General features: G+C 44.6%; 2 protein-coding genes across 10 annotated transcripts in view; one reads left to right on the top strand and one right to left on the bottom strand.

Annotated features, from left to right (window-relative positions):
* Nucleotides 1-652: 652 nt before the first annotated feature.
* Harbi1 (harbinger transposase derived 1) lies at nt 653-5,259 on the bottom strand. The gene is made up of 3 exons (XM_004657210.2): nt 5,141-5,259; nt 3,083-3,897; nt 653-1,388 (listed from the first exon to the last, which is right to left on the bottom strand). The coding sequence occupies exons 2-3, from the start codon at nt 3,750-3,752 to the stop codon at nt 1,009-1,011; spliced, it is 1,050 nt and encodes a 349-aa protein (XP_004657267.1). The 5' UTR covers nt 3,753-3,897; nt 5,141-5,259; the 3' UTR covers nt 653-1,008.
* A 157-nt stretch (nt 5,260-5,416) lies between these two features.
* The window catches only part of Atg13 (autophagy related 13), a 61,950-nt gene continuing 53,698 nt past the window's right edge, over nt 5,417-13,668 (top strand). For 3 of the 9 annotated variants that reach the window (XM_045133345.1, XM_045133332.1, XM_045133315.1), the window contains exons 1-2: nt 5,419-5,882; nt 6,231-6,341. The gene's annotated coding sequence lies outside the window, so the exon portion shown is untranslated. Of the gene's footprint in view, nt 5,883-6,230; nt 6,342-13,668 lie in introns of all 9 variants that reach the window. The other 6 variants (XM_045133338.1, XM_045133324.1, XM_045133319.1 and 3 more) reach the window with 6 other exon arrangements.

Below are 13,668 nucleotides of genomic sequence, written 5' to 3'. Positions count from 1 at the left end.
AGGGAGGGAGGAAGGGAGGGGAAATGTAATCTAGTTAGACATCAACTGTCTAAAACCTAGATCAATCAACTTTGCTCATCAGACCATCAGGGTCTTCAGATCCTCTGTAAAGTATGAGCTTTCTATTATGTCTGTATTTGAATTATTTTCTTCAAGTTGGCTAGGTCCTTGTCACTATTTAGCCTCTGACTCAGGACTGAAATAGGAGACTGGAATCCACATGTTTTCACTAGGAACTAGATCCAAATCACAGTCCAGTATTGTAAATATTCTAAAGATGAAGGTTTCAAACCATCTTCCTAAAAACACAAAACATCAAATGTGGACTAGTAGTTTTTCCTTTCTCTATTTTTTATTTTCTTTTTCAGTTCTTGGGATCAAATCCAGAGCCCCATGCATGCTAAGCAAGAGTTCATTTGCTTAGATTTAGAAAACGGTTCCCTAACTAAATTTACCCTTCACATTTGCCTGCATAGGCAGCAAAGTAGCACAAGTGAAATACTTCAGGACACTGGGCATGGTGGCATACACCTGCAATCCCAGCATTCACGAAGTGGAAGCAAGTGGAGTGCTGCAAATTCAAGGCCAGCCTGGGCTACACGGCAAACCTGTCTCAAACAAACAAGCAAACAAAAACATCAGGACAAACAAGTATTATTTTCATCTGTAATTTCTAGATTTTAAAATGCTTTGGCTATATGCTATTTTTTCCTTGACAATGATTTTGTGGCCATAATCATTAGTGTTTGCAACCAATGAGCTTTCTTTTACATGAGAGGTGCACAGCCCTGCACTTACTGGATACCAGGGAAACACTGTCTTGGGTTTGGCTTAGTTGATTCATTTTCAAGGGTTAACATAGCCTCAGCCCTCCTAAAACTGATTAGATGTCAATTCATGATAAATGAACACATTTAATCACTGGATGAAAGAACTCTATCGGAAGTAGTGAGGGTGGAAATTTGTTACAATTTCTTCTGGAAAATCTCCTTCCCTCCACCTTCTACCCTAGCTGAAATGAGTGAGCATCAGCTCCTGACGGATGCGGTCAGCCTCTAAGTCCAGGGACTCCATTTGCTCATACTCTTCCTCAGGGGGCTGTTCCATGGGTCCCATCACTGGAGAGGACCAAACATCCATTCCGTGTTCCAGGGAAATGTTGTGGAGGACACAACAAGCCAGGATGATGTGGCTGGACTTCTCCGGTGAGTACTGCAACGCCCCCTTCAGTCCATCCAGGCAGCGGAACCGGGAGCAGAGGGTTTGTAAGGTCTTCTCAATCACGCTGTGAGTTGCAGAATGGGCCCGATTATACCGATACTCTGTTGGAGTTTCAGGAATGTGAAATGGAGTCATGAGCCAGGTGCGGGGAAAGAAGGAACTGTCACCTGTGCACAAAGCCAAAGAGATCATAAGTGATTATAAATGGGTTACAAACAAGAAGTGAAATACAGACTAGGTGTGGTGGTATAGTTAGGGTGTAACCTCAGAATTTAGGAGGCTGAGGCATAATTGCCTCACTTTCTAGGTCAGCCTGGGCTACACAAGGAAATCTTGTTTTAACAAATGGAATATAACAGGGGCTGTAGAGATAGCTTGGCAGTTAAGGCACCTTGCCTGCAAAGCCAAAGGACCCAGGTTCGATTCCTCAGGTCCCGTGTAAGCCAGATACACAAGGTAGTGCATGTGTCTGGAGTTTATTTGTAGTGGCTGGAGGCCCTGGTGCATCAATTTTCTCTCTCCCCATCTGTCTCTTCTCTCTCTTGCAAATAAATAAAAAGTTTTTTTTTTTTTTTTTTTTTTTTACAAAAAAACAAATGGAAAATACAAAACAAAAAAAATGAAATTAAGAAATATACAATAAGGAAAAACAAGAAAATAAAACAGCTGGGGGAGCTGAAGCATCCCAGGGAGATCAAAAGGACAGGGGGTGCATGCATCTGGAGTTCACTTGTGTGGCAAGAGGCCTTGATGCACCCCCATAGTCATTCTTTGCCTTGGTTTTATTTTTTGTTTGTTTGTTTTTCAAGGTAGGGTTTCATTCTAGCCCAGGCTGACCTGGAATTCACTACGTGGTCTCAGGCTCAGCAGGGTGGCCTTGAACTGACTGTGATCCTCCAACCTTTGCCTCCCAAGTGCTGGGATTAAAGGCATGCACCACCACAGCTGGCTTTAAATACTTTTAAATTTGCTTGTTTTTATTTTTTAACTTATTTATTTGAGAGTGACACACAGAGAGAGAAAGAGGGAGATAGAGACACACAGACAGAGAGAATGGGCGTGCGAGGGCATCCAGCCACTGCAAATGAACTCCAGATGTGTGCGCCTCCTTGTGCATCTGGCTAATGTGGGTCCTGGGGAATGCAGCCTCGAACCTGGGTGCTTAGGCTTCACAGGCAAGCGCTTAACCACTAAGCCATCTCTCCAGCCCTTATTTTTGTTTTTATTTATTTATTTGACAGAGAGAAAGAGAGACAATGGGCACACCAGGGCCTTCAGCCCCTGCAAACGAACTCCAGACACATGTGCCACCTTGTGCATCTGGCTAACGTGGATCTTGGGGAGTTGAACCTGGGTCCTTTGGCCTTGCAGGCAAATGCCTTAACTCTTAAGCCATCCCTCCAACCCCTTATAAAATAATACTTAAAAATTTTGTAAATTGAAGCCAGGTGTGGTGGTGCACACCTTTAATCCCAGCACTCAGGAGGCAGAGATAGGAGTATCACCATAAGTTTGAGGCCACCCTGAGACTACATAGTGAATTTCAGGTCAGCCTGGACTAGAGTGAGACCCTACCTCAAAAAACAAAAACAAAAACAAAATTGTAAATTGAGGCTCAAAGAAAAAAATATCAAGGTTCAAAGACTAGAGATGCCATTCACTGGCAGAGCCCTTGCCTGGCTCAGCACAGCAATAACAACAATAATGATGATGAAGAAGAAAATTACAGCTCAGGGAGTTTTCACTTGAAGTCTCACAAAATAAGTGAAAGGTGAGCGACTCAAGTCAATAGACTCATATTTCATCCATTGTACATAATTCTTCTGTGGGTTGGATTGAAGATTTGCACCTGTAAACTTACCAAGAAGCCAGCTATCTTTATGTATTCCGGCTTCAAACTGACTGCTCACTGAAGACTGCTGCAGCACAGCATAGTCTTGTAGGCTACCTGGCCAGTTTGTCTCCACAGTCATTAGTGCCCCTCTGATGTCACACACCATCAGGCAGTTTAAAGAATGCAGGCCTTTGCGGTTCACATAGGAGAGGTCTTCAGCATTTGGTGCCTTGATTGCTACATGGATACAGTCAACTACCCCTACTACCCCTGGCATTCCTGCCAATCCATAGAATTCATCCTTCAGAGACTGCATGGAGGCTTCATCAGATGGAAAGTGAATGAACTGTGAGGCCCTTTCCACAAGTGCTTCAGTGACATTGGCAACACAGCGACTCATAGAGGCTTGACTGATTCCAATAGCATCTCCCATGCGAGTCTGGAAGGAACCTGAGGTGTAAAAGCCCAAAGCTGCAAGGATCTGTGTCTCTGGGCTAATAGCCCTGGATCTCTGAGTAGGTCTAGAAAGACTTGCCCCCAAGAGCTCCACCAAGTAATAAATAAACTGTCGAGGAAATCCATACATGGACATCAAGTAGTCATCAGTAACATCATCCAGCTTAAACCGGTCCAATGTCCGGTGACCTCGGCCATACAACAAGAGATCACAGTCAAGCACTGTTATTGGTATGGCCATAGTAAATGGGAATACTGTCTTGTTTTATCTGCTCTTTCTGAATGCTTCCAGATGAAGGTTATGTGCAAGAAGGTATTTTTACAGAAGTGTCAGAATTCAATAGCTAGCCATCAGTGAAATGGCTCTGGCATTTACAATCTTCTCTCTGTAAAGGTTAAAAGAAAAATAATGAGAAACTTAGCAAAGACATTAAAGTGACTCAGTCTACAACAATAACAGCACCTTTTCAGCAAATCCATCTTGTTCAGACAAAAGGTGCTATACCCGTAACTCTTTTTTTTTTTTTTCCTCCACTAACCACTGCATGACAAATTTGGTCTAGTTTGAAGAAATTGGGAGTTCAATCTCGTTGGCTTATTTAATGCTAAGCATTTCAAGTGAAAATAGCAAAAAGATTAATGGGGGTGACAGCCTAATTATTAACAAAGTAAAAGAGGTCTATGCAGGCTACAAGGCAGATGGCAAGTCCTAATAGCCTCAGTTAAAAAAGATTAGTCACCACCGGTTTGTATCCAAAGACCCATGGCTCCACCGTGTAAGAAAGAGATAGATGTGGGTTTGCTCAAAGCTGTTTAACAAGGGAGCCAGCAGGAAGAAGAAAAAAAGAAAAAGTCCTTGACCCAGCTTGAGGATAAGGTCAACAGTACTGCTTTCAGGACTTTCCCCTCACCTCAAAAATAACCAAATCCTGCTGGGTGAGTGGCGCATGCCTTTAATCCCAGCACTCGGGAGGCAGAGGTAGGAGGATTGCTGTGAGTTCAAGGCCACCCTGAGACTACATGGTGAATTCCACGTCAGCCTGAGCTACAGGGAGACACCACCTCGAAAACAAAAAACAACAAGAAAAAATCCAAATCCGGCAGGCGTGGTGGTGCACACCTTTAATCCCAGCACTTGGGAGCAGAGGTAGGAGGATCACTGTGAGTTCGAGTTCAAATGCATGGAGAATTCCAGGTCAGCCTGGGCTAGAATGAGACCCTACCTCAATAAATAAACAAACAAACAAAAAACCCGAATTAGCCAGGGGTGGTGGTGCATGCCTTTAATTCCAATACTGGAATTAACCTGGGCTAGAGTGAGACCTTATCTTAAAAAAAAGATCCAAATCATGAGGCTGAGAAGGCTAATATCAGTATGAAAGTAAGGAAATAAGGGGCCGAGTGAGTCAGATTTGGGTCGACTCATCCACTTTTAAAACATCCCTTAAAAATGAATACCCAATCTAGGCCTAGTGGCCCAAGTATGTCCAACTTTAGCATTCAGGAAGTTGAGGCAGGAGGATCGCCTCGAGTTCTATGCCAGCCTGGGGTACACATAGAATTCAAGCACAGCACGGGTTACGTGCCGAGATTCTGGTCTCCAAACCGCGGACTTAATCGGTCACCCACCTCTCGGCTGCAGCAAAGTTAGCAGGCGCCCGCTCCACCCGCCCAGCCTCAGCCGCAGCCCCAGGGCCGCCCTCCTCCCGATCCAGCGGCGGCGCTCAGAGCGCCACGGAGCCCAGCGGCGGCCCCGCCCCCTCGGCGTCGGCGCACGCTCCACGCCGCGTCTTCGTCCCCGCCGCCAGCGCGGCCCGCGGCTCCCGGACGCACATTCCACACGCATCCCCGACGGTCTCACTGTCTCCAAGGCGCCTTTCCTGAGCCTTTCACTTCATGTAGAAGGCTTAAACGTCGAGTACAACTTTTATGATGCTGAGAAAAAGAACTTTTATGGACACTTTGAAACGCTAAGGGATTACATGGGGGTTTCCATGTTGTAGCGAAAGTGCGACCGAGATTAGACAGTTGGATTTCCCCACAGCGATCTGCCTCTCCTGAGCCTGCACCCGGGCGGATGAAAACAAACACTAAAAATGGCGGCGCCGGAGAGCGGCCGGTTGCTGAGTTGAGGCCGGGGAGTTCGTTAACGACCGAGGGAAGCCCTGGAGAACATCGGTTGGCGTGAGTTGGTCGGCCTGCTCGGTGTTTCGAGTCGGGAAGCATCCCGAAGCGTGAGGTGTCTGCGACCTGTGCTGTCACTGCAGCCCCGGAGCGCGGAACCCTCGGCGGAGAGGCGCGGTTGCCCGGCCTGAGGCCCTGGCCTCCGTAATGAGAACCCGAAGCCACTGTCTGGCTCGTAGCTTCGCAGGTACTGACTCCGACGGGAGGGAAAAGTGCCCCTGGGTGGAAGGTTTTGGATCTGGCCCCGATGGAAACCCAAGTTGAGATGCACTCCCCAGAACCCCCTAAGTTTTCTTCGGGAAGTTGGGTTAGTGTACGCCCCACTTGGCTCTGGATCGTTCCCGGTCTTTACGGAGACCGCTCCCCCCACCCCCGCCGAGCTTTCCTCCCTACTCCTCAGCTCTTAGTTAAGTCGGAAGGCTTTTGGGAGATAAATTGTGGGGATGTCACTCCCGGATTGGGTACCAACATGACTGAGGTGGGTTTGTATTAAGCCAATATTCTTTTGAGTGCCAAATATGTACTCCGCGTGTAGGTGAGGGTGACTGTTGACTAGTGAAAAAAAGGGACTCAAGGTTCACGACTATCTTCTTACTGGCAGTGGAACGACTTGTGGAAACCTGCGACCAGTTAAGTAAACCTCTGGGTAAGTGGCTAAGCACCTTCTGGGGCTCATCACTAAGTGGCATATCTCAATTTTCACTTTATGAAGCAGGCAGTTAGCTCCCAGTGAGTTTAGTCAGTTCAGCATTAGCGTAGCATTTCACATACATACATTTATTTATTTATTTTAAAAAACCTTTTTTTTTCTTGGTAGGGTCTCACCGTAGCCCAGGCCGACCTGGCTCTCAACTCTAGTCCCATGCTAGTTTAAGAACTCAGTGTGATCATCCAACCTCTCCCTCCAGAGTGCTGAGATTAAAGGCCTGGGCTACCACATCTGACTCTGTTTGTTTGTTTATTTGAGAAAGAGAGACAGAATGGGCACACCAGGGCGTCAAGCCACTGCAAACTGAACTCCAGACACACGTGTCACTTTGTGTGTGCATCTGGCTTAAGTGGGTCCTGGGGAATCGAACCGAGGTCCTTTGGCTTTGTAGGCAAAAGCCCTAACTGCTAAGCCATCTCTCCAACCCATATTTTTGGTTTTTTGAGGTAGGGTCTCCATCTAGCCCAGGCTGACCTGGAATTCACTATGTAGTCTCAGGGTGGCCTGGAATTCATGGTGATTTACCTCTGCTTCCTGAGTGCTGGGATTAAAGGCATACACCACCACACCTGGCTATTTATTTTTACTTTTAAAAATATTTTTGTTTGTTTATTTGAGAGGGACAGTTAGAAAGAGAGAGAAATGAGCACACCAGGGCCTCCAGCTGCTGCAAACGAACTCCAGACACATGCACCACCTTGTGCATCTGTTTTATGTGGGTCCTGGGGAATTGAACCTGGGTCCTTTGGCTTTGCAGGCAAGTGCCTTAACTGCTAAATCATCTCTCCCGTCCTGCTTGTTTATGTTTAAAAAGGATTGGTTCATTTATGCTGTCGATGTTGGCCTTATATTTCCTGATCTAGTGATTCTTTTGCTTCAATGTCTTTGAGTGGTCTAAGCTGTCACCAAGTGTAGTTTAGGGGTTTAAAACAGAGTCTAACTATGTAGTCCAGGCTGCCCGTGAAGTATTGGACTTCTACATCAAGCTCTGAGTACTGGGATTGCAACAGTCTCTCTCTCTCAGACTCTTTAACACACTCTCTCTCTCTCTCTCTCTCTCTCTCTCTCTCTGTGTGTGTGTGTGTGTGTGTAATTCTTTTTGCTGGGGATTTAACTTAGCACTTTGTTGTATATACTAGAAAAGCACTCCACTACTGAGCTATATTCCCAATCAATACCTTTTGCTTTTTTTTTCCTCTTTTTTTTTTTTTTTCCTCCCAAGGTAGGGTCTCCCTCTAGCCCAGGCTGACCTAGAATTCGCTATGTAGTCTCAGGATAGCCTCAAACTCATGGCGATCCACCTACCTCTGCCTCCCAAGTGCTGGGATTAAAGGCCTGTGCCACCATGCCTGGCTCTTTTGCTGTTTTGTTGTTTCTTTTTTTTTTTAACACATTTATTGGGGGGGGCTCAGACACAATGAGTATGGGTTCTCTAGGGCCTCCTGCCACTGCAAATGAACTCCATGCACATGTAGTACTTTATACATCTGCCTTTACATGGGTACTAGGGAATCAAACTCAGGTCATCAGGTTTTGCAAACATGTACCTTTAACGACTAAGCAGTCTCTCCAGCCTTTTTTTTTTTGTGTGTGTGTGTGTGTTTTGAGACTTGGTTCCTAGTTAGTTTGTAACTCTCTTTGTAGACCAGGCTGCTCTCAAATTGTAGGCAATCTTGTTTCTGCCTCCTGATGCTGAACCATCACACCTAGCCCAATAGTGTTTTTTTTTTGGGGGGGGGGGTTAGGGTCTCATTCTAGCCCAGGCTGACCTAGAACTTGCTCTTTAGTCCCAGGTTGGCCTTGAATTCATGGTGGTCCTTCTAGTTCTGCCCCGAGTGCTGGGATTACAGGCATGTGCCACCACAGGGAGGAAGAAAGGGTATGGATATGCCATTGTCTCTTGCCACGGCAAATGAACTCCAGACACTTGGGCCACTTTGCCTATATGACTTTACCTTGACACTGGGGAACTGAACTTGAGCCAGTAGACTTTGCAAGCAAACACCTTTATAATCGCTGAGCCATTTCCCCTGTACTCATGAGGTTTTTTTGTTTGTTTCTTTGTTTTGTTTTTCTAGGTACAGTCTCTCTCTAGAGCAGGCTGACCTGGAATTCATTATGTAGTCTCACGGTATCCTCTAACTCATATCGGTCTTCCTGCCTCTGCTTCTCGAGTGCTGGTACTAAAGTTGTGCACCACCACACCCTGCTCCAAGGTACTTTTCAAATACATTGGTAGACACATCAGGTAGGGTAACAGCAAGGTGGGGGAAAATCTCTGTTAGGGGCTCTAGATGCTATCTGATGATAATTCTTAGCCTTTAGGTTGGTGGAAGCCAGTGGTCTTGCAGTACATTCCAAAAAGGTTTCATCTGATTACCTGATAGTCCCAAGGTTGTTGAAGTCAGACCATAGAGGTATCCAATAAATGACTAGTAAGGGGCTAAAGGTGGCCCATGGTAATTTGGCTCTGATCCTGCAACATTTCCATCTCTCCATGATCACAGTTCCTTCAGTCTATTCAAGCCTTGTTTGAATTAAGTGGATGCAGTGTTTTACAGGAGTTTTAGTTCACAGAATGAACTGTTGTGCCCAACTTCTATGATTAGCTTCATATTTTTGTTTTTTTATTCCTACTTTATTGGATTATAGTCTTGAGTATTTTTGGCTGGAGACCAGACTAAGACATTATACATACATCTCTTGGAATTTTTTTTTTTTGTCAAGAAAATAGTTTGTATATATTTTTTGGATATCCAGTATTAAGAACTTAATTGATAATCTTGTATGTGGCAGACACTGTACAGTTGTAGCTACTTTACAGAACTCTGATTTAATCCTCACCAGTGAGGTGGGTATGGATATTAGTTATTGCTTTTTGTTTTGCTTGGTGTGGCTTGATTTTCCTTTGTTTTGAGGCAGGGTATCCCAGACTGGCTTGGAACTCATAGCATATTCCTACCTCAGACTCCCAAGTGCTGTTTTTAACTTTTTGTGGACTGGGTCTCATGTAGCCAATGCTAACTTTGACATGGATTTGTGGCTGGGATGACCTTGAATTTGTGAGCTTCTTGCCTCCATCTTTCAAGTGTAATGATCACAGGTGTGCACCACAGTGTCTTGTTGTGTTGCACAGGCAAGTCTGAACTTGCTTATCTTCCAGTCTCAACCTCTTTGGAATGATAGGTGACACAACACTGCCCAGGTGGTGGCTTTTTGTTGTTGTTGTTGTTTGTTTTTAGCAAGATAAAGATTTATTGAGAAAAAGGTAGAAAATCCCCAAAGGGCAAGTATGCTTTGAATTTCAGCTGACATCCAAAGAAGAGAAAGAAAGGAAAAAAAGAAAAAGTTGCAATTAATTTTTAAGTTAAAGCTCAGGGAAGCTGGAAAGCTCAGCAGTGAGGATTCTCAGGCAGTGGCCTGCCCAGTCATTTATTGCTGTTTTATGAGTAGAGTTGCTGCTACAGCAAGATTGAGCCTCAGTAGTGAAGCCCATAGAGCACTGCATGCACATTAAACTTGGCTTTATTGTCCAGATTCTCTAGTTTTATCAGTATCTACTTGAAGTTTTGTTGAATTTTCAGCTATTTTTTTTCTTTTGAAGTCAGGTGTCAAGTAGGTCAGGCGGGCCCCTCAGTCCTGATCCTCTTGCCTATATCTCTCAAGTGCTGAGATTGGTATCTTTAGCAATATTTGCTTCATATACTTTATTGCTATGCATGTAGTGCTAGTGAATAAAAGTACATGACTTTTATTTTGTTTTGTTTTGTCTTTTGAGGTAGGGTTTCTCTCTAGCTCAGGCTGACCTGGAATTCACTATGTAGTCTCAGGGTGGCCTTGAACTCACTGTGATCCTCCTACCTCTGCATCCCAAGTGCTGGGATTAAAGGCATGTACCACCACATGACTTTATTTCCAGAGATTATATTCTAATTTTATCATATCTAGTTCCATATTTTCATTCTTTTCTTTTCCTTCATCTCAGTCCCTTGTTTAATCTGGAAGGTTTTATCTTCTTCAAGAGGTTTTATGGCGTTGACTCGCCAGCCAGCTTTCCTCAGAGGTGCAAGGGTGAGGCTGAATTTTCCAATTTATAATCTCTGGGTCTGTTTGGTGACGAGTCCCATTCTCAGGCTATATAGGGTCCCACCCTAGATTGTTCCCTTACTATAAATTCACATGTGATAGAAAGCTGTATTTGAATTATAAGACTCACTCATTTTCTAAGGCTTTACAAGCTCCATGACAAATAGTGGGGGTAAAAGACCAAATGTTTGGGCTGGAGAGATGGCTTAGCGGTTAAGCGCTTGCCTGTGAAGCCTAAGGACCCCGGTTTGAGGCTTGGTTCCCCAGGTCCCATGTTAGCCAGATGCACAAGGGGGCGCACACGTCTGGAGTTCGTTTGCAGAGGCTGGAGGCCCTGGCACGCCCATTCTCTTTCTCCCTCTATCTGTCTTTCTCTCTGTGTCTGTTGCTCTCAAATAAATAAATAAATAAATAATTAAAAAAAAAAAAAGACCAAACGTTTCTTGTGCTACCTTAACTTTACATATCTATTAAGGTGTTAAAAAAATAGGTGTGGTGGTGACATACTCCTTTAATCCCAGCACTAGGGAGGCTGAGGTAGGCTTATTACTGTGAGTTTCAGGCCAGATTGAGACTACAAAGTAAGTTCTAGGTCAGCTTGGGCTAGAGTGAGACCCTACCTAAATAAACCAAAACCCCCTCCAAAAAAAAACAAAAACAAAAACAGCTCTGGGTGAGGTAGGGTTTCATGTAGCCCAACCTAGCCTCTCTAGCTAGGATTACAGACCTATACTGCCACACCTGACTTTGCTTTTATTTTCTGAGACAGTGTCTCACTATGCAGGAGGCTATTTGAGGCAGTTCTCCTGCTTCAGCCTCCTGGGTACTCTGATTACATGTATTGCAGGTATAAATCACCACATTTGGTTTGTCCTTGAAAAAAATGTATATGGGCAGCCGGCTGTGGTGGTGCACACCTTTAATCCCAGCACTCGAAAGCAGAGGTAAGAGGATCGCTGTGAGTTCAAGGCCATTTTGAGAATACAGAGTGAATTCCAGGTCATCCTGGGCGTGAGTTAGACCCTACCTCAAAAAAAAAAACCAAAAAAAAAATAAATAAATAAATATATGGTCTGGAGAGATGGCTTAACAGTTAAGGTGCTTGCTTGCAAAGCAACAGGACCCAGGTTCAGTTCCTCAGGACCCATGTAAGCCAGATGTATGTATAAGGTGGCATATGTTTCTGGAGTTCTTTTGCAGTGGCTGGAGGTCCTGGCAGGTCCATTCTCTTTACCTGCCCCTCTTCCTCTAATAAATATAAATAGGAGCTGGAGAGTTGGCTTAATGGTTAAGACACTTGCCTGTGAAGCTCAAGGGCCCAGATTCAATTCCGCAGAACCCACATAAACCTGATGGATGTCATGGTGCATGCATCTGGTGTTCATTTGCAGGGGCTAGAGGCCCTGGAACACCCATTCTCTCTCTCTAATAAATAGGATTTTAAAAAATACAAAATAAGTTATTTGAGGGGGGGGAAGAGGTGAGTATGAATGTACCAGGGCCTGTTGCCACTGCAAACAAACACATGCACTACCTGGGTGCTGGGGAATTGAACCTGAGTTGTTAGAATTTGCGGGCAAGTGCCTTAACCACTGAGCCTTCTCTCCAGCCCCTCTTATAATTATTGACTAGTGTAGTCTAATTTGCTTTTTAAGTTTTTAGTGTTGGTTTTATTTTTCCTTGTATGTGTGGTACTGTGGTGTGTGGGCCCCATGTATATGGCAAGTGTGTAGTAGTGTATGTGTTCCATGTGAAGGCATGAGGAGGTCAAGAGAATATTGGGTACCCTCTATTACTCATTCACATGTTCCTTGAAAAAGTCTCTCACAGAACATGGAGCTGATATTATGGTCACACTAGCTGACCACAGAACCAGAATTACAGGTATGTGTGACCATGTCCAGCTATTTATTGTAATTGGTTTCCTTCCCTCCCCCCCACCCCCATTAGGGTCTCACAATAACCCAGGCCGGCTTCAAACTAAGAACTCACACATATCCTTCTACCTCAGTTTCCTGAGCACTGGAATTGTGTGCACCAACTGAATGTGGTAGATTCCAGGTCGGCCTAGGCTAGAGCCAGACACTACCTCAAAACAAACAAAAAAGTGGTGGCACATGCCTTGAATCCCAGCATTTTAGAGGCAAAGGTAGGAGGATCACCTTGAGTTCAAGGCCACTCTGAGAATAGTTCCAAGTTATCCTGGGCTAGAGACCCTACCTCAAAAGAAAAAAAAAAAAAGAAAGAAAAGGAAGAAAGAAAGAAAGAAAAAAAGAAAAAAAAGCAGAGAGCTCTAGGTTTTATAAAAGACTTTTTCAAGGAACTAATATACCAAACATGTTAAAAATTTTGTAAATTTTCTTTCTTTTTTTTTTTTGGTTGTTCAAGGTAGGGTCTTGCTCTATCCCAGGTTGACCTGGAATTTACTCTGCAGTCTTATAACAGGGTGCTAAGGGTCCTTGCACCCCAAACCTTGGGTTTATTTCTAATTTTAAAGAATTGAATAAAAAATAGAATAACAATTATAAGTTTATTATATTTATTGAGGGAAGTAGAACCAAGAAAAAGCACCCACATGGCTAGAGATCCCATATGGAGGGCCTGGAGAAAAAAGTGTGGAAAGAGAAAAGAAAGTTCAAGGAGCTCCTGCCATGTGGGGAGCTGGAGAGGATAAAGAACCCATGTGGAGAGTAAGGGCTAGGGGCCCCTTCCAGCTGGGGCTTGGTGAAAACTCACCCATGTGATCACCCAAGTGATCAGAGAGAGAGAGGGAGAGGGAGAGACTGTCCTTCCCTTGCAAAGGTATTTTTAATATTAGGGTGGTGGGCTGTCTTTTGGCCCAGGTGAACCAGAGGGCCAGCTGGTTGGTTAAGGCTAGGGGCTGTCTCGGGAAGAGATTAGCTCAGCCACCAAGTTCCGGGGTCTGAACATGACCAACCACAATGTTTAAATCCTATGAAAGACCTTCCTCCCAGGAAGGGTCCTGATTTTATGGAAAACAATTCTACTGGACTAGGCAAGAGATAAGAAATCAGATTATCTTTGATTTCAAGCAAGTACAAACTTTCCTGCCCTTCTTACCTTCAGGTATCCGTTATCCTAACTCTACCTCCCTCCCCCAAAGTCTCAGAGTGGCCTTGAATTCAAGGCCATCCCAAGTGTTAGGATTAAAGGTGTG

Source organism: Jaculus jaculus, chromosome 1 (assembly GCF_020740685.1).
Source record: "Jaculus jaculus isolate mJacJac1 chromosome 1, mJacJac1.mat.Y.cur, whole genome shotgun sequence".
Lineage (NCBI taxonomy): Eukaryota > Metazoa > Chordata > Mammalia > Rodentia > Dipodidae > Jaculus > Jaculus jaculus.
This window is presented reverse-complemented; position numbering and strand designations above follow the sequence as displayed.